Source organism: Schistosoma mansoni, chromosome 1 (assembly GCF_000237925.1).
Source record: "Schistosoma mansoni strain Puerto Rico chromosome 1, complete genome".
Taxonomy (NCBI): Eukaryota; Metazoa; Platyhelminthes; class Trematoda; order Strigeidida; family Schistosomatidae; genus Schistosoma; species Schistosoma mansoni.
Window position 1 is genome coordinate 39,911,886 of NC_031495.1, and position 25,475 is coordinate 39,937,360.

At 39.6% G+C, this 25,475-nt stretch overlaps 2 protein-coding genes and 2 non-coding genes across 5 annotated transcripts in view; 2 read left to right on the plus strand and 2 right to left on the minus strand.

Moving 5' to 3' along the window:
- Positions 1–235: 235 nt before the first annotated feature.
- Smp_167220 (putative mitochondrial translational initiation factor) overlaps positions 236–25,475 on the plus strand; it is a gene marked incomplete at its 5' end in the record, with an annotated part of 29,074 nt that continues 3,834 nt past the window's right edge. Inside the window, 7 exons of the mRNA XM_018794393.1 lie at positions 236–303; positions 1,982–2,364; positions 11,954–12,003; positions 16,426–16,640; positions 17,367–17,580; positions 18,502–18,649; positions 24,258–24,467. Coding sequence (XP_018648810.1) covers positions 236–303; positions 1,982–2,364; positions 11,954–12,003; positions 16,426–16,640; positions 17,367–17,580; positions 18,502–18,649; positions 24,258–24,467 — 1,288 coding nt within the window. The remainder of the gene's footprint in view (positions 304–1,981; positions 2,365–11,953; positions 12,004–16,425; positions 16,641–17,366; positions 17,581–18,501; positions 18,650–24,257; positions 24,468–25,475) is intronic.
- Positions 2,758–2,829, minus strand: Smp_tRNA_02075_Thr_AGT.1.1. The gene has a single exon. It is a non-coding gene (tRNA).
- Positions 19,018–21,053, minus strand: Smp_sma.18s-53.1. 2 transcript variants are annotated; one of them, XR_001974589.1, is made up of 1 exon: positions 19,018–20,987. It is a non-coding gene; the product is annotated as a ribosomal RNA (ribosomal RNA). The 2 variants fall into 2 exon arrangements; XR_001974590.1 differs by having other exon boundaries at positions 19,081–21,053.
- On the plus strand, positions 19,498–19,845 carry Smp_073820 (hypothetical protein; the record flags this gene model as incomplete). The annotated part of the gene is made up of 1 exon (XM_018794394.1): positions 19,498–19,845. The coding sequence occupies one exon, from the start codon at positions 19,498–19,500 to the stop codon at positions 19,843–19,845; it is 348 nt and encodes a 115-aa protein (XP_018648811.1).

A 25,475-nucleotide genomic window follows, 5' to 3' on the forward strand; every position in this document is an offset into this window, starting at 1 on the left:
CTAATATGTGTTTTAAGACATCCAAGAAGAGCAAACTCGAGGTATGGGAGGGAATAACTGTCAAGGAATTGTCGTCAGCTGCTAAAATATCTCCTCACGTAATTCTTAGAACCTTAAACTCAGCTCTTGTTACAAAACACAAAGCAGACAACAATTCTAGTATGATTGCTTTTGCACAGTTAGTTAAACTTTAGAGTTGGAAGATAAAGCGATCATCGAAACTCTAGTGAAATTAATGGGATTCACACCAGTGTTCAGGCACCAGATTATTCACGAAACAATCGACTGTGATGCTTATCCAAGGTAATTTAATCTCAACATTTGTAAAATAAATTTTAATGAGGGTAAGTTAAATACAACACTAAATTTTCTGAGCCACTAAAAAAGTAAGAAATTTCGAAAGTGGTTTTTCTATTATGTTTCAACTTCTGCCCAGTAGAGTGCAAAAATCATTTTGCTTTTCCCAGAAGCACGTGTTTTTAAAGTCACTTCCTCTGCACATTTAATTGTTGACGTTTTTAATTAGTGTAGAATGTAGCGTATCTTAAGCTGGTGTGTAATTTTGTTTAGATTCAAGTCCATTGATACAGTAGTATTGTATATACCGAGGTTAAATTCTACTTTTAGGTATAGATTTGACGACTGATTCCATTTTTATTTCAGTTCTTGGGAGAAGAAACGAATTCACTCATTTATCAGGCACTTGGTATGAGAGATAATAGTGCCACCTGGTTGGTTGACCCGAAGTAGGTGGAGCGCAGTTCGAATTTGCGACATAGTACTTGAAAGCTAAGACAAATTAACCAGAAAGATAATACTTTCATACTCTATGATCATTGTTTACTGCAGATAAACGTTTTAGACAAAATTATTGAAAAAGACTTGTCTTTTGCAACGAAACTGTTGATTCCTAGTCACGAAAATGCATTTAACTAGATTACTGAATTAGTGTTAAAGTTACACACTTAGCTTTGAGCAAATGAACCAAAGTAGTTGTGTATGGATATAATCGGAGTAGCCTAATTAGGTTTTGTTTACTCCAAATCATTACGTTTACTGGCGGTTAGACAAATAATGATTGTTATAAGCTTCAGAGTGATCAGCAGTGGGATTAGTCTCTAAAGTTACCCAATGTATTAATTCTCACTTTTTGAGGTTAAGAAGTGAGACAACTCGTTTGCGGACATGTTTAGGCTACACAGTCTGTTTGCTGTTTGAAATAGAAATGTTACTGTGACCTAACTGTTGGAGACATGGGATCCTTTGTAGAGTTGATGCGGTGGCTTAGTGGTCAAGGCATTTAACCTTTAACCACTAGTTTCCAGGTCGAAGTTCTTCTACACATACTTGAGTTTACTCAGATGCGTAGTTGCACTAGCCTTCATATATAAAGTGTCACCCAAAGCTAGGTAAGTGATTTTTCACTTGCTGGGTTCCATCACATTCTGGAGACCTGAATTTCCCTGATTTAAACATCCTTTGTTTTTAGTTACGTATAGAATCTTTATTGGATTACATTATTACTTCTTTGTTCATGTGTATCATTTTGTACACATGGCGGTATTACAAATAAGATACTTAGTTTTAATCATGAAAGATGTTTTTAGAAGGATGATGATGAATAACGTATCTAAATGATTGCAAATGTATCTAGTAATTGAGTTTTTTGTTCATCTCAGGAAGCGCATTGTGGTCACGAAGTTTTTTATGTTTGCGATAATTACGATTCATTCATTAACTAAATTACAATTCATTTCAAAAAATGTGTTCAGAAAATGTTGTTCTAGTTACCTGACACATGTTTAGGTATCGGTTCGAAGTTAATGTTAATTAACAGTTTTGTTTCAGGTTAAACCAATTATATTATTGATTTTCATTTTTACATGAGGAAAATCGACCCATATCATGTCTACCTCTATATCTTATTTATTTCAGTTGAGTCATCATTTTCTGTCTAAATCTTGTTTCTGTCATTTTTTAGACCACCTTGTCCTCCGGAAAAATGTGAACCACGCCCCCCCATAGTCGCTGTCTTGGGTCATGTGGATCACGGAAAGACAACTTTGTTAGATGCGTTACGCTCCAGTAGAGTTGTTGACGAAGAATTTGGAGGTATAACTCAGCATCTTGGTGCATTTACAGTATCTTTGTCATCTGTTGAACGCAATGCTGGATCTACAGATCCCAATCCCGTATCATTTTCCAAAAGCATCACTTTTTTAGATACTCCAGGCCATGCAGCATTTTCTGGCATTCGTTTTCGAAGTACAAAAGCAACTGATATCATGCTTTTGGTAGTCGCTGCTGATGATGGGGTTAAACCTCAAACTGTTGAGGCGATTCGTTACGCAAAAGAAACAAACAGTAAGTTTTTCCTATAAGTTTGTTTTATTTTATGGAAGGCCCTTAAACGTATTTAGTAATGATAAGTTTCAGAGAGTACAGACGTAATCTGTTTGTTTTGTGTTCTCAATGAGCAGATCATTTTACTAGGTCTTGTCAATGAACTTGCAATTTAGAAGTGATCTGAAGGTAGTATTGGAGTGATCCATTATTCGAAGTAAACTATATCGTAACTATTTCGTATCTTATTTTCTTAGTGAGAGTTGAGACAGATCAGTGTTTACATGTCAAACTTATAAAATGACTCATTGATGTGAAACAATATTGGTAGGCGGTACTACAACATTCTGAGGGAGTTCTTGACTCAAACTGACGCGTTAACTTACTGCGCTACTAGGGCGCTGCGAACGCACTGCCTCCAGGGAAAATTGAACTCCCGACCCCTGGTTTACTAGACCAGTGCTCTAACCACTGAGCTATGGGGGCTATGGAGCTATGGAGATTTGTGAGGCGCATATTTATCTGGTGCTTCCTTGTACCAATATTTATGTGTTTAAATAAATAAAATAATAATACTTGACTCAAACGTATTTATGATTCTCGAATAGTTGCCAGATGTCTGGAGATTTTGAATCTAATTAGGGAAACCGCGAATTCATCGAGTTAGTATACTTTTTTTTCTTGTTAAGTATGACATTTCAATCAAGCAGTCAGTCATCCATAAGTGACGTAGAACGTGGTACATTCATGCATCAGTGCAAGTTGCTACACCGCATCAGCTCAGCAAAATGAAATTGTTAGAAAAAATGATAGGGTAGTAGAAGTGATGATAATATTAGTAATGTAAAAAAAGATTACTCATACACACTACGATTTAAGAAGAAAAACTGGATTTACAGAATGAAAAGTAAACAACAATTCTAAGGCCCAGGATATAAGAGAAGACAAAGAGCGAATGTATTTCCGCCATTGTGTTCGGTTTTGATCCATGCTTTTCCCATTGTTAGCGGGCTTACCCCAACCAGGTAGACTACGTTTACCGACATGATTCATTTTGACAATCAGTGAATTCATGGGCTGATGCCAAGCTCTCCAACCTAATCCCACACTAACCAACATTGTGCGTCAATTTAGGCGCTGGTTAGGCATGCAAGTCATCGGTCATAACCACTTTGTTCAAGAATTCGCTCCTTCAACAGCCAATTTGTCATCTTTACCTAGGACCCTGTGTCTAACCTCAACATTCCTGACTCAGTGGTCCCAACGTGCACTGTCCCCGACCGTTGCTGCTACCTTGACGTGGTGGTCGGTCTTGCCTATCGTGATGAAGCAATCGAGCTATGCTGGCTGGAACAATCGTTCCTCGAGGTCCTACCATGCCAGACAGGTCGGTTGAAGAGCGGTAAGACTAAAAGCAGCAATCCCAAGGTCCGAAGGCGAAGTCGTACTGCCGACTGTACAGAGGTGTGACGACAGTAAGGTGTTTCCTTCAGACAACCAGCATGACAGCGATGCTGCCTTCCCATAAGGAGGGGTGGGGTTAGAAAAGGTCGACCCTAAAAATGCACACCTCGCCTTATCCCACGGATTTCCGTCTCCGGCGGTAAGGTCCTTTGAAGAACGGAGTTAACACGTCAAAAATCCCCCACAAAAAGGCCGTGCGTGACGGGCCTCTTGCAGTTGTCCCTTGGGCACTGCGGTCACGCTCCCAGGTCGTTAAGACCAACACTAATCCAACTTCTTTTTCAGGTCCCTCAAGAAATACCCTTCCACGGTGTGGGCAGCCGGGAAGTGATATTAGCCCTCATACCCGTAACTGCACACGAGACCAAGTTGGTCACTTTCAAATCCTTCCTACTCCTAATAATTCTCTTATCTCCACGACTAACCCTTCTCACATCCTTTTATCACCTCGCACCACTAGGGCAAACGATTCGAGTACACGGAACGTTATTCCTGGTCTCCTGAAACCACGCTCTAAACTACATATAGGAACTTTTAATGTCCGAACATTGTGCCAAATAGGACAACAGGCTTCCTTAGCTAGGACTCTAGAATCTTAAACCATCGATGTGTGCTGCGTCTCCGAAACGCGCATACAAGATCCGAGTAGCGTCATTCATTTGACCTCACCTAATCAAAATAAAGAACCATCTCGATACACGCTTCGTGTATCCGGAAGCCCTGATGCTGCTTCCCGTGGCCTCGCTGGAGTAGGTATATCATTAAGTCCTAGGGCAGAACTAGCTCTTTTAGACTGGATCCCAGTAGACAGTCGTCTATGCGCTGTCCGACTAAACGGAATAGTAAGTACTCGGAAAGATAGGGAAACTCGTCGTTGCCTCTTCGTCGTCTCTGCCTACTCTCCCACTGACTGCAGCTCAGATGATGTAAAAGATGAGTCTTACAGAAACCTTTCTGACCTTCTCCGTAAAGCTACGCGCTCTGATATAGTAGTAGTGGCTGATGACCGTAATGCTCAAGTAGGTAAACTAAGCGAAAGAGTAAGACACCTGGGTGGGTCTTATGATGTCGTGGCCCGAAGAAACGATAATGACGACCGTCTGTTGCAGCTATGCTCAAATAACCACCTGTTTCTTGCAAATACTAACTTTAAGCACAAGGGAAAACATCTTTTAACATGGCGACCACTGAATACGTCCCAACGTTGGACCCAATTAGATCACATCGCTATCAGCCACCGATGGAGGGGCTCGATAGAAGACTGTCGATCATTCTGGGGCACATGTTTAGACTCAGATCATGCTCTAGTGCGAGCACGTATCTGTCTGCGTCTTACTGGACGTAGGAAAGACATTGCAAGGAAACCTCTAAGGGTTCTACTAAATGATAGACAAGCTAAGAATATATTTCAGGGACAACTGGAAAAACAGTTAGACAGACATGTAAGTTGTGCCCACCACGAGGCAGCGTGGAATGACATCTGTAAAGCTGTGGAACCAGCGGTGATATCCGCTAGTAAGGTAAACCATAAGATTAGGGAGAAACAATGGATCTCAACAGCATCTACCGCACTGATAGATGCTCGAAAACTCATCCCATCTGGCTCTGAACATAACGAAGAGCGGAGTCAGCTTAAGCGAAGGCTAATAAGAAGCCTACGCAATGATCGTGAACAGTGGTGGGTAGCGAAAGCAAGAGAGATGGAAAAGGCAGCGGCAATAGGTAACAGCAGACAGCTATTCAGACTTATTAAAGAAACCGGTATTAGGAACCCATGTATCAGTGAAACTATCTCAGATAAAGATGGACATATCATTCATTCTCAATCCAGGAGATTGGATCGATGGGCAGAACACTTTAGGGATCAGTTCAACTGGCCTTCAGCCACACTTCAGTTACCCACGATCCCCAGTCGTCCTGAATGGCAAATTGAGGTAAGTCCTCCAACTCTCTACGAGGTTGAAAAAGCTATAGGAAATCTGAAGCGAGGGAGAGCCGCAGGCCCTGATAGGTTTACCCCTGAGATTTTTAAGGATGGTGGTCCAGTACTAGCAGCGAAATTGACTGAGGTCTTAAGTAGAATCTGGGAACTGGACGTAATTCCATCTGACTGGTCCCAATCACTGATTGTGCCAGTCTATAAGAAAGGACAAAAGTCCTCCTGTGACAATCACAGAGGAATCAGTTTGACTAATATAGTGTCTAAAATATTAGCTTCAATAATACTTGGACGCCTAACCAAAGCTCGCGAAGAGCAGACTAGAGAAAGCCATAATGGTTTCCGACCTGGACGTGGTTGCATAGACCAGATATTCACTCTACGTCAGGTCCTAGAACATAGACATACATTCAGACGTCCCACAATAGTAGTATTTCTCGACCTTAAGGCGGCATTTGACTCCGTTGATCGTGAGGTTTTATGGCAGTGTTTGTCAGTGAAAGGAGTACCAAAGAAGTACATTAACCTCATAAAGGCTCTCTACTCGAACACAACTGGTCGAGTTAGAGCCTATGGCGAACTGTCATCAGAATTGGTTACCTCAAGTGGTGTTCGTCAGGGCTGTCCACTCTCCCCATTCTTGTTTAACTTTGTCGTCGGCGTGCTTTTGGAGATAACACTTTCATCATCTCAATCTCCTGGAGTTGAACTTTTACCAGGAGGCTCACTTATTGACTTAGAATACGCCGACGACATAGTTTTATTTGGTGAAGACGCTGACAAAATGCAGTCTTCTGACCACCATAAGCAACAATGCAGGCATGTTCGGGATGCGATTCTCTCCCTCGAAGTGCAAAATGTTACTTCAGGATTGGGTTGCATGGACACCTGAACTAGTGATAGGGAGTGAAGTAGTTGAGCGTGTTAACAGCTTCACTTATCTTGGGAGTCTCATCAACCCTTGTGGTCTGGTGTATGACGAAATCTCAGCACGGATACAGAAGGCTCGTCTAGCTTTCGCCAACTTGCATCATTTATGGCGTAGGCGAGATATCCGTCTAGCAACCAAAGGACGGGTTTACTGTGCAGCAGTCCGTTCCGTCCTACTTTATGGCAGTGAAACATGGCCGATAAGAGTAGAGGATATTCGTAGGCTACTAGTTTTCGATCATAGATGTCTTCAAAGTATTGTTCGTATATCCTGGGATCACCGAGTAAGTAATGCAGATGTTAGGGAACGGGTACTAGGTAAGGATGTCAAATCGATTGATGAAGTAGTAAAACTTCATCAGTTGAGATGGTTGAAACACGTGTTACGTATGCTCAACCACTGACTGCCCCGACGTGCAGTGTTTTATGGTTTAGGAGTAGGTTGGAAGAAAGCTAGGGGCGGCCAGACCAAAACGTGGCATAAATCCATGAAGTCACTGACAAGTGGACTGAGCCATGTTGGTAGGTGTAGACTACCTGGTTGGGATTCGCGAGATGATAGCAATCGATGGTTAGAGACCTTGAATGACATGGCTCAAAATCGTTTGCAATGGCGAAGGTGTATCCACTCTTTGTGTTCTCCCAAATTCTAATCTTCTGAATTATTTGTGTCCTTTTCCTTTTTCTCTTTCCAAATTTATTTCACTGGATTATACTCCTTCAATAACATCTTCAAACCCTTATCTTTCACATAATACTTATACTCTTACTACTTCTACCAATAAGGGATTTGAATGGACAACTGCATCTCTGTGCTAATGTAGTATGGCAACTCGAACTGATGTACGTACGTACGAAGTTCTACGTTGTAACTAACTGACTGACTGGCGTGCACTGTTAATGCTTCAAAGACTTCTATAATTAAGCACTAGTAATCTACAAATACCGCTCATTTTTAAAGACTACTTTTCACAGCCACTAAGTAAAACAGATCAAACTGCCACACAATATATTCATCCTTTGGTTGGCAGACGTATATCTCTCTTAAGTCGCCAGTGACACAATTAGTCTTAAGCTAGGCGAACATTCTGAATCCCTGTCGACATTTCGTCAGATACCAACCAGGGCTGATAGAACTTTCTAAATTAGTGAAGTGGCTAATGGTCTTAACTACTTCCTTATAATTAGTTTAGACGTTGACGCAGACTAATTCTAGAGCGACATTTTGTGTTTAAAGAGAGAAATGCATCCTAAGCATCTATTTGTTGTTGCTCAAGGCGATCAGATGACCTCATTTTTACAGCGTTTTCGCCAAACCCGACTATTTCATGTACATATCCTGAGTTAACAATTGAATTTCCTGGTAGTAGGTCAGTCCCCGATAACCACATACTGAAACCTTTATCTCCCGAAGAATGTCTATGAGAAAATTAAATAAAAATGGGGTAAAGTGAGCAGCCCTGATAAACACCACTTGATATAACCAATTCTAAAGGCAGTCCGAACGTATGGTATTTGGATATACATGAAATTTTTGTTAATATTCAACACAAATGGAGTAAGTGTTCCTTAATCAAACTTAATGTCTATCAAGCTAAATTATGTAACTAAGGGTAAAAATATGTATTGTTGGGGAAGTGGTGTACATGAAATGTATTATACACTTGTTTCGTATCTTAAAAGAAATCAGTCTAGTTACGATCGAATTAACGGGGTAAAATTATTTCTAATTCTATTCTCTTGCATATTTCATTGTTTCTCGCTTCTTGAACTTAGAATAACTTGCTTGCTTAATAATGTTACCCCTCATGAATCATTGGCTCTAGATCAGAAATCCCTAAACAGCTGTCTTTAGCTTTCCTTTCCACTTGTTACTATTCATGGTCTTGATGTCTACTTCTCATTCCCGACGTCATGTGTTATTTTGTCTGTTTCTTTTCCTTCTGATTCGGGTATTCTAAATTAGGGCTTACCGTATGATGCAGTTTGATAATTTCCTCGAATTTCGTTTTATTCACTTTTGACGTCTGTTCCTAATTTCCTCCTCATCTAAAAGTTGGATTGTTCTCTGCGAAGGTAAGTTATTACCGATAGACTTTGGCTAATTGATCTGGAGTATCTTGCATAGACAGCTGTTTCAACTTCGAACGACAGAACTTTTAATGTTTGTATTGAAAATCCTGATTGTGGTGTTAGGTGACAGTTCTTTGTAGTTCCAGATGTCCTTCAATTGTAGGAACATCACCCTCGTTTTGTCAATACTGACCTCTACATCTTCATCAGATCATCCTTGTTTATCGGTGATCCTACCCAGGTGTCTAAGGGCTTCTATCTTTCCCAGAGCTTCGCCAACAAATGTGGTTTCGTTGTTGCTTGCTGCATTGTTATTTCAATATCTTGATTCTCCTTTGTGAATGTTGAGGCTTACTTCTGTGCAAGCCCCTGCTATGCCAGCTATCTTATTTTTCATGTGTTGCTGTGTATGGGATACAAGAGTTAAGTCATCTGAAAGATCCAATCGTGCAACTGCGTCCAAGGTGTCTACTACATTCCATGTTTATTCGGAGATGTGGAGATTTTCACAATCCAGTTAGCAACCAGAAGAAAAAGAAAATCCGAGAGTAATCTGCCTTTTTCAATTGGAATCCGTCTGTGGAAATTTTGAAATTCAGTCCCTCTTAGGGTTTTCATATGCTGGTGACAACCTTCCGAGCTACTCTATAGTGTCAAGGAAAATTCCATAGGGTTTTCCTATCCACGTTGTCGAATATTTCCTCATAATCAAGGGACCTGGCGTATAGCAATGAGTTCCATTCGATTGGTTGATCAAGAATGATCCACAGTGTCTCGGTTTGGTCCTGATGCTGGGCGCCTCTCTACTGAATCTTTCATTCGGTTTAGCAACACTTGTAACTTTTTCCTGACACTGACAGTACTGTGATTCTTCCGTAGTTCTTACACTTACTAAAATCTCCCTTCTTCAATATCTTGACGAGGCATCTCTCTTTCTAGTCTGTTGATTCTTGCTCGTCCTTCCAAATTCCTTCCAAAGAACATGGAGCATCTTTGCAGTTACCCCTACATCTGACTTCCATATCTCGGCTGGTATACTATCTAGTCCTGTTGGTTTGCCATTTAATTTGTCTGATTTCTTCGACTATTGTTGTTGTAACATTTGTATAAAGGTCGCCGTGTGCGGTATCTATGTGTAGTGGGCCCAGTGAGGCTGGTCTATTCAAGAGCCCTCCAAAGTGTTCCACCCACCTGTTTCGCTGATCTTGACCTCCAGGGATTTATCTACCTTCGTTCTTGACTGGTTAGTCTGGTTTACCATATTTTCATGCTAGTTTCTTATTTGTATCATATAATTCTCTCATATTTCCTTCAATTGCAGCTTCTGCTGTCATTGCTAGGTCTTCCACATACTTCTGCTTATCACATCTAATGCTTCTTCTTCACTCGTTTGCTTGATTCTTTATATTCGTCCTGTGTTTTGGGTTTCTTTGCTCTTGTTTCGTTGCTATTGTTGGTTATTCTCTTATCGTTCTTCCTTTCCTGAAACTTGTCCGGGGTATCAACAGAGATCCATTGTTTATTCTGGCACTTCTTCGAACCCAACATATGGCATGTGGAAACTATCGCTTCTGTAATCTCTCCCCAGTTTCTCTCCATAGTGTCCTCCCTTCTATTAGATCTTGTAAGGGTTGGGACTTGTTGTTGAGAGCTATTTTGAACTCCCTGAGTTGGTCAGCATCTCTTAGGAAGGGTGTGTTAAACTCTTGTCGCGCTCTTTGTCTAATTGTCCAGTGTTTCTTTAACTTCCGTTTTAGCTCAGCCACAACCAGATGGTGAGCTGAAGCGGTATCAGCTCGTCTCTTTGTTTTTATTTCTTCCATGTACCTTCTGAATTTTTTGTTTATGCAGCAATGGTTGATCTGGTTTTCTGTGGTGTAATTTAGTGAAGCCCATATAGTTATGTTTATGTATTTGTGGGGAAAATGGTACCACCTATTATCATATTGAAAACACGAAGATCTACTAGCCTCTCATCTTTCTCGTCCCTTACTCCTGGTCCATGTTGCCTTGTGATGTCTTCGTACCCGTTGTTGTCCACCCCGACTTTGACCAGGTCTTTCCCAGGGGAGTTGTCTATGATGGACTGCGGCCTACCTCATTAGCACAACATGATGAACACCGAATTCTATGGTGGTAATATATAAAATTGAGATTTCATATAAGGATATAGTACAGAAAGAAAGACAGATGTGAAACAATTTTAATCTCATAGTTTAAGGGAAGAACAAAGAGTGTATACACCTACCCCATTGTGATTAATTCTGAGCCATGTCACCCAGTCTCCAACCATTGGTTATGATATTCACGCAGACCCCAACCAAATAGTCTGAATCTACCAACATGGCTCAGACTAGAAGTTAGTGACTTCAAGAGGTGATGCCACCTTTTGGTTTGACCGCCCCTAACTCTCTTCCAACCATTCCCTATACTAGTCAACATTACGCGTCGTGGTAATCGGTGTTCAGGCATACGTAACACGTGGCCCAACCATCTCAGTCGATGAAAATTCATCACCTCATCAACTAATTTACCAACATTCTCTAATACCCTGCGTTTAACCTCACTACTACTTAGCCAATGATCCCAGCAGATGCGAGCAATATTTCCAATTCATATGTGGTCAAATACTAATAGCTTACGAGTATCTTCTACGCTTAATGGTCACGTTTCGTAACCGTAAAGTAGAACAGCCTAAACGGCTGCACAGTATACTAGTATTTTTCTTGATAGACAGATATCTTGTCTTCATCTGAGGTGTTACAACCCTTCAGTATAAAGACTCTTCAACTCCCAGGTTGTAGTTTAAAGGGTTAGAGTTATTTTTGCGGTCAGCGTTTTTGGCAATGTTGTTTTTCAAGGAATAGAATATATAATCTCATGTCCAACCCTCTTCGTCTATCTAGGTTTGGGACCGACAGTAACCTTACATGCACACCATGTCAAGCCTTAAATTATTTATTCAATATTAATCAATGTAAGTTTGAGTCATGCTCTAGGGATGTAAGAGATAATGGTACTGCCATGTAACCCTAACCATTGTTAATAAAAGATTGTAAGCTCATTTCTATCAAGATTAAGTTCGGCCTTCAAATACTATTCAATAGATAATCAATTCAATTTGTAAATCGCATATTATTTTAGATTATGATGAATTTTTAAATGAAACAATCTAAATGGATATTATGTATATTATCGTTTTAGCTCCTATAGTTGTCGCAATCAATAAAATTGATAAACACGATATCAGTATGGTAAGCAAAAATTCATTCTGTTTTCAAGCACTGAATAATAATAATAATTAAACTTTTATTTACGTCTCATAAAATTATAGTAGGTTTGGTTGTTTTAATGACCAAATTTTTCAACCAATCGATTGTAGATAGCATGGAACCTGACACAAGTATAGGTTATTCCTAGTTACAGCACTCCACATAAACTTATCGGCAAACAAGATGAAACTCAGCGGAATATCAATCATAATTCAAAAAGTTGTGTAGAGTATCTACTGAGTAAGAGCAAACAACCGAGGTTCGTGAATCAATTTTACGAATCAGATTGTTGACGAGAGAATAAAGCTAATTTGCTTTGAAATAGTAAGTGAATCTAATAAATAGTTTAATTAAAAACATAGAATTTGAAAAAGCAGATTAATAACATTTGTAAATCCAAATTCACTTAGTACTGTTTGTTTGAATCTTCCCATTAATGTTTAGGACTGAAATTGACCAATCTCTTATTGGCATATGTGCCTACTGTGAGTATTGCCTCGATATACCCTTAATTCACAAGCATTATAAGCAAAGATGGATAGTGGCTAATAGTGGATTCCAGGAGGCGCGTTTCATCCTATTCGGGACTCGTCAGCTGGATGTACTATTGCATTCGTAGTTGTATTACCTTTAGAAACAGTGCAGGAAACAATATTAAACTCTCCATCGGAAGCACTGTGTGTTAGCATCGTCGTTGGTGAACTGAGGGTCTTCCAATATTCTTCTAAGTTTCTGGGCTGATAAGAGTAATGTCAGATGCTGTATCGAGTTGAAGACGAATACGGTGTTTAATAATAACGTCCTCAGTTACATATCTTCTTCGGCGGTAAACGCCTTTTCGGTTATGAACTACCGATATTTAGTTATCTCGCGAGGTCTGTATTTCTTGAAATATGGTCTCGACAGATGATGTCGATGGGTTCTTTTTCTGCAGCTGGCTTCTTTATGACCTTTATGGTGACATTTAGCGCAACGATAATCTTTATGTGGACAATAATTATTGTAATACCAACTTCCCCATGACCAGCATGGAGATGAAGGCTGGTTGTCTGTGCGGTATGGTTTTTGAAGGCTGGAATCTTTCTTTTTGCTTACAGCATGGATGTACAGAGGCTATTGCTTTCAACTATGGAGGTATCATGTTTCAAGTTTACCGATTCCTGGTATTCTGTGGTTACTTTTTGCAGTGTTCTGTTTGGACATTGTTCAATTTTACTTAAAATTCTGTTTCTGACATCAGCATCTTCAGGAGATTAGAGGCTGCACACAAACATAAAACTCTTAAACTGATCTTCTTTCACTGCCGATTGTTTAAACTACTTGCATTTGCGATTAATTAAACCTACATATCTCACCCAGTCATCACCGGCTTCTGTTATCCTGAGGTACTGATGACGGGTATAAAACACAGATAACTGTTCAGCAAAGATTTGCGATAGGATATCAATCTCTTGGGTTTTTGAAAGGATGAGATTACTGTAACGAGGTAACATTTTACTCAGCTAGTCAAATCCAACTTAGAACCTGACACACATACACGTCAGTTCAAGTTTCCGTGCCCTATTAGCATAGCAAGGTGAAATTCTCATAGCAAATTCCAGTTTAGTGGAGGAAGTAACATGATTAGAGGTAATAGAATAGATTAAACACCCAAGATACTATTCAACAAGAAAACATACATTGGTGAAATAATAGAAAGAAGTTTATGGGGAATTTAGAAACTTGGAACCTGAGGGAAGAGAAAGAGCGAATACACCTGCACCATTGCCAAAGATTTTGAGTCATGTCATTCAGATTCTCTAACAGTTGTTTATGATAGTCACACGGACGCCAACCAGGTAGTTTGCACCTGCACCTACCAACAAAGCTCAGTTCAAAGGTTAGTGTTTTCATGGATTAGTGCAATGATTTAGTTTGGTCGCATCTAGATTTATCCCAATACACCTGCATTGGGTCTTATTAAGTATTGAGTTGTTTGGTGGATGGGCAAACGTAATATGTGTCCCGATATTCTCAGCCAGCAAAGGTTTATTACCTTATAAGTTACTTTCTCGTACTCACCTAGTACTCTGCATACAACGTGAGGATCGTCAACTTAGTGGTCCCAGCGTACACTAGAAATGCCTCGAAGGTACCTAATATCAAGCACTAGTGACCTGCAAATATCCTTGATTTTAAAAGGTCGCGTTTCACGCCCATAAAGAACGGAGCGAACTGTTGCCCAGTAAACGCACGTACGCCAAAAATAGTGTCACCAACCGGGCCACTTGAACACGTGATGAGACTTTGCCAGACACCAACTTATCAGGGTTGATAAGACTTCCAAGCTAAGTTCAGACCTTGACGCATACCAGTTTTGAGGCAGCATTTGACACCTAGATGGACAGAAACATACTATACGCATGCTTGCACTGTCCCTCTAGGTGGTCATAAGACTGCATTATTTCAGCGTCTTCACTGAACAGCACCAAGTAATCTGTTCACCACCGTTAGCCGATTGGTGATGCAGGTATGAGTCCACCTGAAACTGTTTTCGAGGTAAAAATAAGTTAAGATAGCAGATAGCTGCATAAGCCATCGTAAATCAAGGATATCATAACCTCAAAGAATACTGGCAGAAATACTACCGACGGTTGGATTGAAGGTTCATTACCACGGCCACCTCTGAAAATCAATGTTATGTATTTTGGCTTCCAACTATCAGGAATCACTTCCTTGTTTAACGAATGTGATAAAACTACATCCAAAATTGTTCCCAAGATCCATGGCGTTTCTTTTAGTATAGTAGATTGGACCATGTCCGGATCATTGGATTCTATTTAAATCCTCCTGCTTCTGGAACACTAGCCCCACGCTTAAGTTGGTTTTGAGACTCCCGATGGGTTTGAAGTGGAGCCCTCCTCGATATAGATAGGACGAGACGATTAAAATGTTTTAAAATACTAAGTGGTATCAACATTTTTGTTTTTTTGAGGCATGAGGACTTGAGAAATGTTATTGTTAACACACAGTAGTAACTGAAATACACTGAAGCTTCGCTATAAAGACTCAGGATAAAAATGCTTAGCATGAGAGTATTGTAACGGAAACAAAGTACATACGGAAAACATGAGAACGAAATAGCCTTGAGCAACCCTTCAGGGGTATCGTCCACTGTTAGAGGTTGTTGAGCACTTGAAGGTCAAATGTCACAAAATGATTGGTGCGTCACCCCGAAAATTCGTAAGATTTTGCGGAAGCGGTAGACTTGATTTGAGTTCAGCCACACTATGTCTTATAAAGTCCATCCTTGAAGTAGCAAAAGTGGTTCCGTCGTAATGATGCGTGATATAGGGTTGTAGCTGTAAGTAAATCCCCAAAATCAATAGCTCTGCAAGTGTTCGACATTGGGCGCTGACCACGTCAGTTTTAATGGACTGAACTAGCTGAAGATGCTCGGTCATGCATCCCCGCCAGATCACGGTTTGGAACAGCGTGCTCAGCGTCTCCTGCGACCACTAGCCAGATTAGATCAGTCACTCCTCGATATACTGATAATCTAATCAAATATATCTTCCAACCTCCTCGCTTCTGACTTGATTTTACTGGGTGGGCGCGATTCAATTATAGAAGATGTTACTGGTGAAGTGTTGTCAAACTAGAATATCTGTGGTATCTTGAGGGTGAATCTTGAATAATGTTATGTTGTGACGGCGATTTACAAGCTGGGTAAATTTAGTCTTCAGTAATTAGTTCAGGTTTTGACGCATACCAGTTTTGAGGCATCATTTGACACCTAGATGGACAGAAACATACTATACGCGTGCTCGCACTGTCCCTCTAGGTGGTCATAAGACTGCATGAACAGGCCAATGTTGACTAGATATTTTGTATGCGTTTTTTGTGCTTCCAATAAGATTACAACAATAAGTAAATGACAATCTGTACGATTAAGCGATATATATATTCACATCACTACTGTCGACCCACATAGTATCTAGTTTCAAATCCAATCTAACGTAACTTGTAAAGTGATGGTTTCAACCTGTAGTTCACGTGGACGCTTAATGTTGTTCACTTCTCTGCGCTAGATAGTTTATTATCGACCTTTTCATTGTTGTTATGGACATCATCAGAATCTACTTCGTATAGAAGTAAGCTTCTCGTTATTCCGCAACCATTAATTTAGTTCGTTTTGGTGATTTCGTTGTCTTCATTTATTCGTGTATTCAAGTTTAATGTCTTGTTCGACTAACCTCTAACTAGAGTTTCTTTAGCTTGTTGTATGTGTTTTTATGTATTGTTGGTAGATCTAAATAAAGGTAAAACTGCAAAATGTGAAATTAGACTTTATGCTAACATTTACGTAATCATCGAATGGTATGCCAGCCAAAAACACTAACTTCGAATTTTTTTATATATTAGGATAAAGTAGTGCAAGGTCTAGCTACTTATGAAGTTTTAACTGAACAATTGGGTGGTGATATACAAGCAGTTCCAATATCAGCATTAAAACGAATAAATCTTTCTGAATTATTAGACGCTATTATTCTCCAAGCTGAATTAATGGAGTTGAAAGCAGATCATACTGGATTGGCTGAAGGTGTTGTTTTAGAATCGGAAACACTTCATGGGATTGGGTAATTATCAGTTACTTATTTAATTTCCGTATTTGTGCTCGTGTTTATGTGTTTAAGATCACTTATTGTCTAATGTATCGCGATTTTAAAAAAAATTATTCAGAACATGATATTTTCTCTTAAAACCATTTCCTCAGTATGATACTAGTCCATATTCAACACTTACAAAAGTGGCACTTAATTGAGTTCAAAAGCAAATGCCATAGGCTTACCTATTACAGGGACTATAATACGTATTACATACCTGTATTTGGAAGTGTGCCGAAGACAAGTAATATGACTAGTGTAGATATTAGTTTGTACTTTATGGGCTGATTTGGAACTTGGTGTTTATGGGCTCGATTTTGTGTAGACTTGTGCCTATCCACTGTTGAAATATCTCGTACTGAAAAGAAACAGCTGTCTGCTGCTCCCTGATGTTCATTGATACTTCAAATTATATCAGTTTGGGTGAAAACCATCTTCAAAGTATTTGAAAATTAGCACAAAATCATTTTATCTTATGTACCTTTGTTAGGTGCAAAGGTGTTTTCAATCATAGACTAACATTTTTCTAATTTCCTTCTTCCTATAACGTGACGTGTCGTTTTTTCTTCTGATTTCAGTCACAATCAGTAGTTTGTGGTCTTAGATAATCTAAAGGAACGAAGTTCTTTAAATTATGTAATTTTCACCTATTATTGGGTTCTTTCTAACCAACAGATACTTAAAACCCTTCTGTTATAGAAAAACGGCTACCTGTCTTATCACTCGAGGTGTTTTGCGTAAATCACCCAATAGTGGTCCACTTATAGCTGGTGAAGCAGTCTGTACCCCACGAATCTTGCTAACCGATACAGGAAAACCTGTGGATTCAGTTAACCCCGGATTTGTAGCCCGAGTAGCCGGTTGGAAAGATCTCCCCTGTGCAGGAGATCTTATCCTAGAGCTAGAATCTACGGTAAGTTTTTTACTTCTTGCTTTTTTATATGACTTGTAGGCCATTCTTTATTTCCATTGGATGGGATTATGGAGATTCGATGAGGTTGAGGATGATTTTCATTGCAAACTGATATTAATATCAGAATTGTTCATTGCAAACATGTTTCCATACGACTTCTGAATAATAATTACAGTTTTGATCAGTTATCTTGATTGTTAAGTAGCTGAATGAAAACTAATTAATTAATGCCATGTTCATGACTAATGTTTGCTTAAGAGACGGACTTGTCGGGATTACTGACATTCCCCTCGCTGAAGAACAGCTAAACGGTTGATTACATAGATATATCTTCATCCTACTTATTTTTCTGCTATATTAAGTATGTGACTTGATGAGTATGATTAAACATTGTATATCAGATGATGTATTGACACAAAACATAATACACAATATAATATCCGCAGATTATTAATAATGCATCAAAATTAGTACTCTCCATGCTGTTTAGTGTGAAATTTCTTGAAATATTCATGGAATGCCATTATTTAGTAACATAAAAAGTACAGATCATAATACCATTCGAATTTGATGTATATACTATAAACATCTTTCTCAATTTTCAGCCATTAAAACATGGGAAATGTAGTAATTACTATGACTAGGCGCCTATAAATTGTTGGCTTTTTAAATACATTTCATTTTAATGCGATTCTTTATTTGGGATTTAGTAATTCCTCGCAGTTATCGAAAGTATCGACTTTTTGTCCAATATGTGTATCTCATTAATTTGACACTAGTCTATATAAATCCCCATAAGATACTTTTCATTTTTTCATATGAATAACTTGTAATGCATTACATATACATTATCTGAAATGTTTTGTTGAATAATTAGACTGTAAGTTTTGTTGCCTTTTTCGTTTTCACGAATCATTTTAGAAGCGAGCGAATGAAGTTCAGCGATATCGACGGTGTATAAAAATACAAGACAAAGTTAAAGAAGACCGTGATGCATATGATCTTCGAGCGTCTCATCATCGAGAACATCGAGAGAAATACGCAGAAAAATGTTTGAGCCTTCATCGTCGTCAGTGGCGTAAACTTAAAGTATGTCTATCACCTATTCGTGTATAGTCTATCAATTTCAACTTACCACAAGTGGGAATATTAATATAACTGAAATCTCTTCGTTCCTCCTAAATGTTTCGGTTTATCTAAGCATTATCATGTAGAACAGTATATTTGAATTAGGTATTTTTTTCCTGATATGTACATAGGATTGAGCTGTACTATTCAGACTGTAGCGTTGAAGCCCATATAGTGTCTGGTTTTCTTGTGGAGCGGGATTGAGCTGTACTACTCTGGTTAAGCCTGAGGGCGGCTTTAGGCTCTCCTGTTAAAAGAGATTGAACTGTAATATTTGGGTTGTCACGTGAAAGTCTGGATGGTGTCTGGTTCTCCTGAAAGCTAATGCAAAATTACCCTGGCCCACAAGGGTATATTATATAACTGTGAACAAACTGGTTGATCCTGCCAGTAGTCACATGCTTGTCTCAGAGATTAGGCCATGCATGTCTAAGTACATACCTTAAAAAGGTGAGACCGCGAATCGCTCATTAAATCAGCTATGATTCCTTAGATCGTAAATGCTACATGGATAACTGTAGTGATTCTAAAGCTAATACATGCCATGAATCCCTGACTCGCAAGGGGACGGGCGCATTTATTAGAACAGAACCAGTCGGGTGCGGCTTCGGCTGTGTCTGTTACATTCTGTGATGACTCTGGATAACTTTACTGATCGCAGTCGGCCTTGTGTTGGCGACGGATCTTTCAAATATCTGCCCTACCAATTTGTTGGTAGGTGATATGCCTACCATGATAATAACGGGTAACAGGGAATCAGGGTTCGATTCCGGAGAGGGAGCCTGGGAAATGGCCACCCCATCCAAGGACGGCATCAGGCGCGAAAATTACCTACTCCTGGCAAGGGGAGGTAGCGACGAAAAATACGTATACGGGACTCAATTGAGGCGCCGTAATTCGAATGAGTGCAATTTAAGTCTTTTAACGAGGACCAATTGGAGGGCAAGTCTGGTGCCAGCAGCCGCGATAACTCCAGCTCCAAAAACGTATATTAAAGTTGCTGCAGTTAAAAAGCTCGTAGTTGGATCTGGGTCGTGTGATCGCATGCCGTTGTTCGTTCACGGTTTTGATTACAATCAGGACCAGAGTTCAGCTCGGTGTAGTGGCTGTGCAGCCTTTCAGCCGTGTCTGTGTTAAACGGGTGTCGAGAGCGGACGGCATCTTTACTTTGAACAAATTTGAGTGCTCAAAGCAGGTCTGTGTGTCTGAAAATTCTTACGTGGAATGATGAAACAGGACTTCGGTTCTATTTTGTTGGTTTTCGGATGCGAAGTAATGGTTAAGAGGGACAGACGGGGGCATTTGTATGGCGGTGTTACGGGTGAAATTGTGGGATCGCCGCCAGACAAACAACAGCGAAAGCATTTGCCAAAAATATTTTCATTGATCAGGAGCGAAATTCAGATTTTTGAAAACGATCAGATACCGTCGTAGTTCTGACCATAAACGATGCCAACTGACGATCCGCGTTGGTTCTATAATTAACATCGCAGGCAGTTCCTGGGAAACCTTTAAGTCTTTGGGCTCCGGGGGAGTATGGTTGCAAAGCTAGAACCTTAAGGAATTGACGGAAGGGAACCACCAGGAGTGGAGCCTGCGGTCTAACTCGACTCAACACAGGTGAACCTGTGGAAGGATCATTAACATGACCCAAAAATATTTAATGAAGCATACACCTGGCTTCGTGTTGGACTGCATGTATCCTGGCTTAGTGGTATTTACCCTAGGCTTCAGTGGTCAATGGTTGTACATACAAGAACTATGAACTGGACAATTATTCAAGTTATTTGGACGTTGTTTATTATGTTTAATATTTAGTCAAAGCTAAAGGTATACAAGTTCAGGTCATAAATTCACCGTAGTTACTAAATCTTCATTTTATTTCAGTGTAGATTAATTACTAGGTTCGCTCATATTTATACCTTCATTTTTTTCGTTATGATAATTCTTGTTAATTGAACGCTGTACTCGGATCTTAAGCTAGTCTCGTAACCCCTAAGGTAGAACTACATAGCGACTTCAGCACGAGAGAAAAGGCGCAAAATATGCGAAAGGCACTTTACTCCAAAGGTTCATTTATGTACAGAAAATATAGGGTTTTTATAGTATTTTAGAAGTCCTTGGGTTTTCCTGAAAATTCTAGTATGCTACTAAAAATAGTCCCGACCGTAGCTGCTACCTTGACGTGGTGGTCGGGCTTGCCTATCATGATGATCCAACCGATCTATATTGGCTGGAACATGTGTCCCTGTAGGTTCTACCATGCTAGGCAGGCCGATTGGAGAACGGTAAGACTAAAAGCAGCAACTCAAGGTCTGAGGGTGAAGTCGTACTGCTGACTGTAGAGGGGTGTGACAGCAGTAAGGTGTTTCCCTCGGACAACCAGCATCTGCAGCGATGCTGCCTTCTCACGAGGAAGGAAGAGGTTAGAAAAGGTCCTAAAATGTCACGCCTCATCTCACCTCACAGATTTCCGTCTACGGCGGTAAGGCCCTTTAAAAAACGGAACTAACACGTCTCTGAAACGCGCAAACAGGATCCGAGCAGCGTCATTCATTTGACCTCACCATGTCAAAATAAAGAACCAACTTGATTCACACTTCGTGTATCTGGAAGCCTTGATGCTGCTTCCCGTGGCCTCGCTGGCGTAGGTATAGCATTGAGTCGTTAGGCAGAACTAGCTCTTTTAGACTGGATCCCAGTAGACAGTCGTCTATGCGCTGTCCGACTAAACGGAATAGTAAGTACTCGGAAAGATAGGGAAACTCGTCGTTGCCTCTTCGTCGTCTCTGCCTACTCTCCCACTGACTGCAGCTCAGATGATGTAAAAGATGAGTCTTACAGAAACCTTTCTGACCTTCTCCGTAAAGCTACGCGCTCTGATATAGTAGTAGTGGCTGATGACCGTAATGCTCAAGTAGGTAAACTAAGCGAAAGAGTAAGACACCTGGGTGGGTCTTATGATGTCGTGGCCCGAAGAAACGATAATGACGACCGTCTGTTGCAGCTATGCTCAAATAACCACCTGTTTCTTGCAAATACTAACTTTAAGCACAAGGGAAAACATCTTTTAACATGGCGACCACTGAATACGTCCCAACGTTGGACCCAATTAGATCACATCGCTATCAGCCACCGATGGAGGGGCTCGATAGAAGACTGTCGATCATTCTGGGGCACATGTTTAGACTCAGATCATGCTCTAGTGCGAGCACGTATCTGTCTGCGTCTTACTGGACGTAGGAAAGACATTGCAAGGAAACCTCTAAGGGTTCTACTAAATGATAGACAAGCTAAGAATATATTTCAGGGACAACTGGAAAAACAGTTAGACAGACATGTAAGTTGTGCCCACCACGAGGCAGCGTGGAATGACATCTGTAAAGCTGTGGAACCAGCGGTGATATCCGCTAGTAAGGTAAACCATAAGATTAGGGAGAAACAATGGATCTCAACAGCATCTACCGCACTGATAGATGCTCGAAAACTCATCCCATCTGGCTCTGAACATAACGAAGAGCGGAGTCAGCTTAAGCGAAGGCTAATAAGAAGCCTACGCAATGATCGTGAACAGTGGTGGGTAGCGAAAGCAAGAGAGATGGAAAAGGCAGCGGCAATAGGTAACAGCAGACAGCTATTCAGACTTATTAAAGAAACCGGTATTAGGAACCCATGTATCAGTGAAACTATCTCAGATAAAGATGGACATATCATTCATTCTCAATCCAGGAGATTGGATCGATGGGCAGAACACTTTAGGGATCAGTTCAACTGGCCTTCAGCCACACTTCAGTTACCCACGATCCCCAGTCGTCCTGAATGGCAAATTGAGGTAAGTCCTCCAACTCTCTACGAGGTTGAAAAAGCTATAGGAAATCTGAAGCGAGGGAGAGCCGCAGGCCCTGATAGGTTTACCCCTGAGATTTTTAAGGATGGTGGTCCAGTACTAGCAGCGAAATTGACTGAGGTCTTAAGTAGAATCTGGGAACTGGACGTAATTCCATCTGACTGGTCCCAATCACTGATTGTGCCAGTCTATAAGAAAGGACAAAAGTCCTCCTGTGACAATCACAGAGGAATCAGTTTGACTAATATAGTGTCTAAAATATTAGCTTCAATAATACTTGGACGCCTAACCAAAGCTCGCGAAGAGCAGACTAGAGAAAGCCATAATGGTTTCCGACCTGGACGTGGTTGCATAGACCAGATATTCACTCTACGTCAGGTCCTAGAACATAGACATACATTCAGACGTCCCACAATAGTAGTATTTCTCGTATATCCTGGGACCACTGAGTAAGTAATACAGTTGTTAGGAAACGGGTACTAGGTAATGATGGCAAATCGATTGATGAAGTAGTGAAACTTCATCAGTTGAGATGGCTGGGACACGTGTTACGTATGCCCAACCACTGACTGCCCCGACGTGCAATGTTTTATGGTGTAGGAGTAGGTTGGAAGAAAGCTAGTGGCATAAATCCATGAAGTCACTGACAAGTGGACTGAGCCATGTTGGTAGGTGTAAACTACCTGGTTGGGATCCGCGAGTTGATAGCAATCGATGGTTAGAGACTTTGAATGAAAATGGCTCAAAATCGTTTGCAATGGTGAAGGTGCATCCACTGTTTGTGTTCTGCCAAATTCTAATCTTCTGAATTCTTCATGTCTCTATTTTTTTTCTCCTTCCAAATTTATTTCACTGGATTATAATCCTTCAATAACATCTTCAATTCCTAATCTTTCACATTAATGCTTATACTCTTACTACTTCTACCACTATGTGATTTGAATGGACAACTGCATCTCTGTGCTAATGTAGTATGGCAACTCGAACTGATGTACGTACGTACGAAGTTCTACGTTGTGACTGATTGAGTTACTGACAAACAAAATGCTTTAAAAATTCATCAGTATCAAGCTATCGAAATATATTGTACATCTAGGCTTGTTAAAACAATTTCTGAACCCACAATACTGTATATTTAGGGTGTATTACAATTTATAATTTCGGCAATCATATTCGAGTGTCCGAATATAAATGCTGCTGTATTCTCACTATATTTCTACTTTCACAAATTGAAGTATCAGGTTTATTAATAATGCGAAGATTATCAGAGTTACGTGATACATTACTGCAGTGCATTTCCAACAATCTGATCACTCATAAACAGTTCAGACTTTATAAAACTAATCAACGTTAGATTGATCTGGCGTCCTTTCTACATGCTGTAAGTCTTTCTATTACTCTTATAACTTTTAGTCCGGTGGTTTATTTGTTAAAGTACTCTGATTTCAACGATTGGTCTGATCTCTTCTTCGGCTCGGATGTCTGTATAATATAACCAACCTATCATATCCAAATTGTGGCTTAGAACTGACTTCACAAATCTGTACTCAGTTCTATAACTTAATAAGTTGATTATTCTTGAAATGCTTAATAGAATACTAATTAGTACGGAGAATCTAGTCCTAAGAAATCCGCTTAACTTTCACCCCGAACACCAGTATACATTACAGTATATAATTTTTTTAAAACTTTATTTAGATAGAACGTGATTCAGCTGAATCTAATTTATTGAAAGAAAATTCTAATCAAATTTCCTTACCACTTGTAATCAAAAGTGATGTACAAGGTAGTTTAGAAGCGATAAAAACACTCCTTTCTACCTATCCATCAGATCAATGTAAAATAGAATACTGCATTACTGGTGTTGGTCCGTTGACTGAATCTGAAGTAGACGCTGCCGCTGCAGTTAATGGTTAGTTTTATTTTGTTAGGTTTTGATTTTTTTATCATGGACAACATTTTGTTGACTTGTGTTTTTTAAAGGTTGATTTCAAATGACCAGTTGATCATGTATTCAGAATTTATATTTGTGAAAAATATGAATGACCCTAATCATAACATACCACTTTCATTATATAATTGGTGTCATTATCTATCAGTTGTGTGTATTTATATAGTACTTATGCTGAAGCTTCTATATCCGTATGATCTCGGAAACAGCAAGCGATTCGGAGACGTTACTGTCCTAAGTAATCATTATAAAAAGTGAAAATTACGCGATTCAAGTATGTGCATCTGAAAATCCAGTTCATTAGATAGTTGTTCTTGTTCACTTGTCTACATAAATATTTAATGAAAGCCACTATCCACGTAAAGATCACATTCGAGTTTGTTGACAACTTTGTAGGGGAGATTTGCGGAACAATGTTGTTATTCATATCACATATGTTTACGAGCAAAAGTTAATAAACAAAACTTGAGTCCTATTTAATATGATTTCCGCTATTTTTAAACTCATATAATCGCTACTCAGAAGTAAAACGTCTATAAATAATATTCATCAATAGGTAAAAACAGTAGTCCCCATGGTTAATTCACATGATCATCCATCACAAGGTTTTATTGGAAGTTCATTTTTTGAGAGGTAGTATCTTCCACATGGATATGACCAAATTCTGCGAATAATAAAGTCGTATTGGCCAGACGTGTGTCTTTCTTTCTGTGCTTGTTACCATTTTAATCTAAATTACTAATATAATTAAGGTTAGACACTATGAACAAAAATGTAGTTTTTATATTCATGCTCATCATAGTTTCATCTACTTCAATAACGGAAATTTCACTACGTGTACTGTATATGTCAACGTTTAATTTCCCTTAGAAAATACCTATTTATAAAACTATTAAAGAGGACACCAAAGAGACTAGACTGGTCTGTTAAACTATAAGATACAATGTTCATCTGGTGCTTTATTGATCT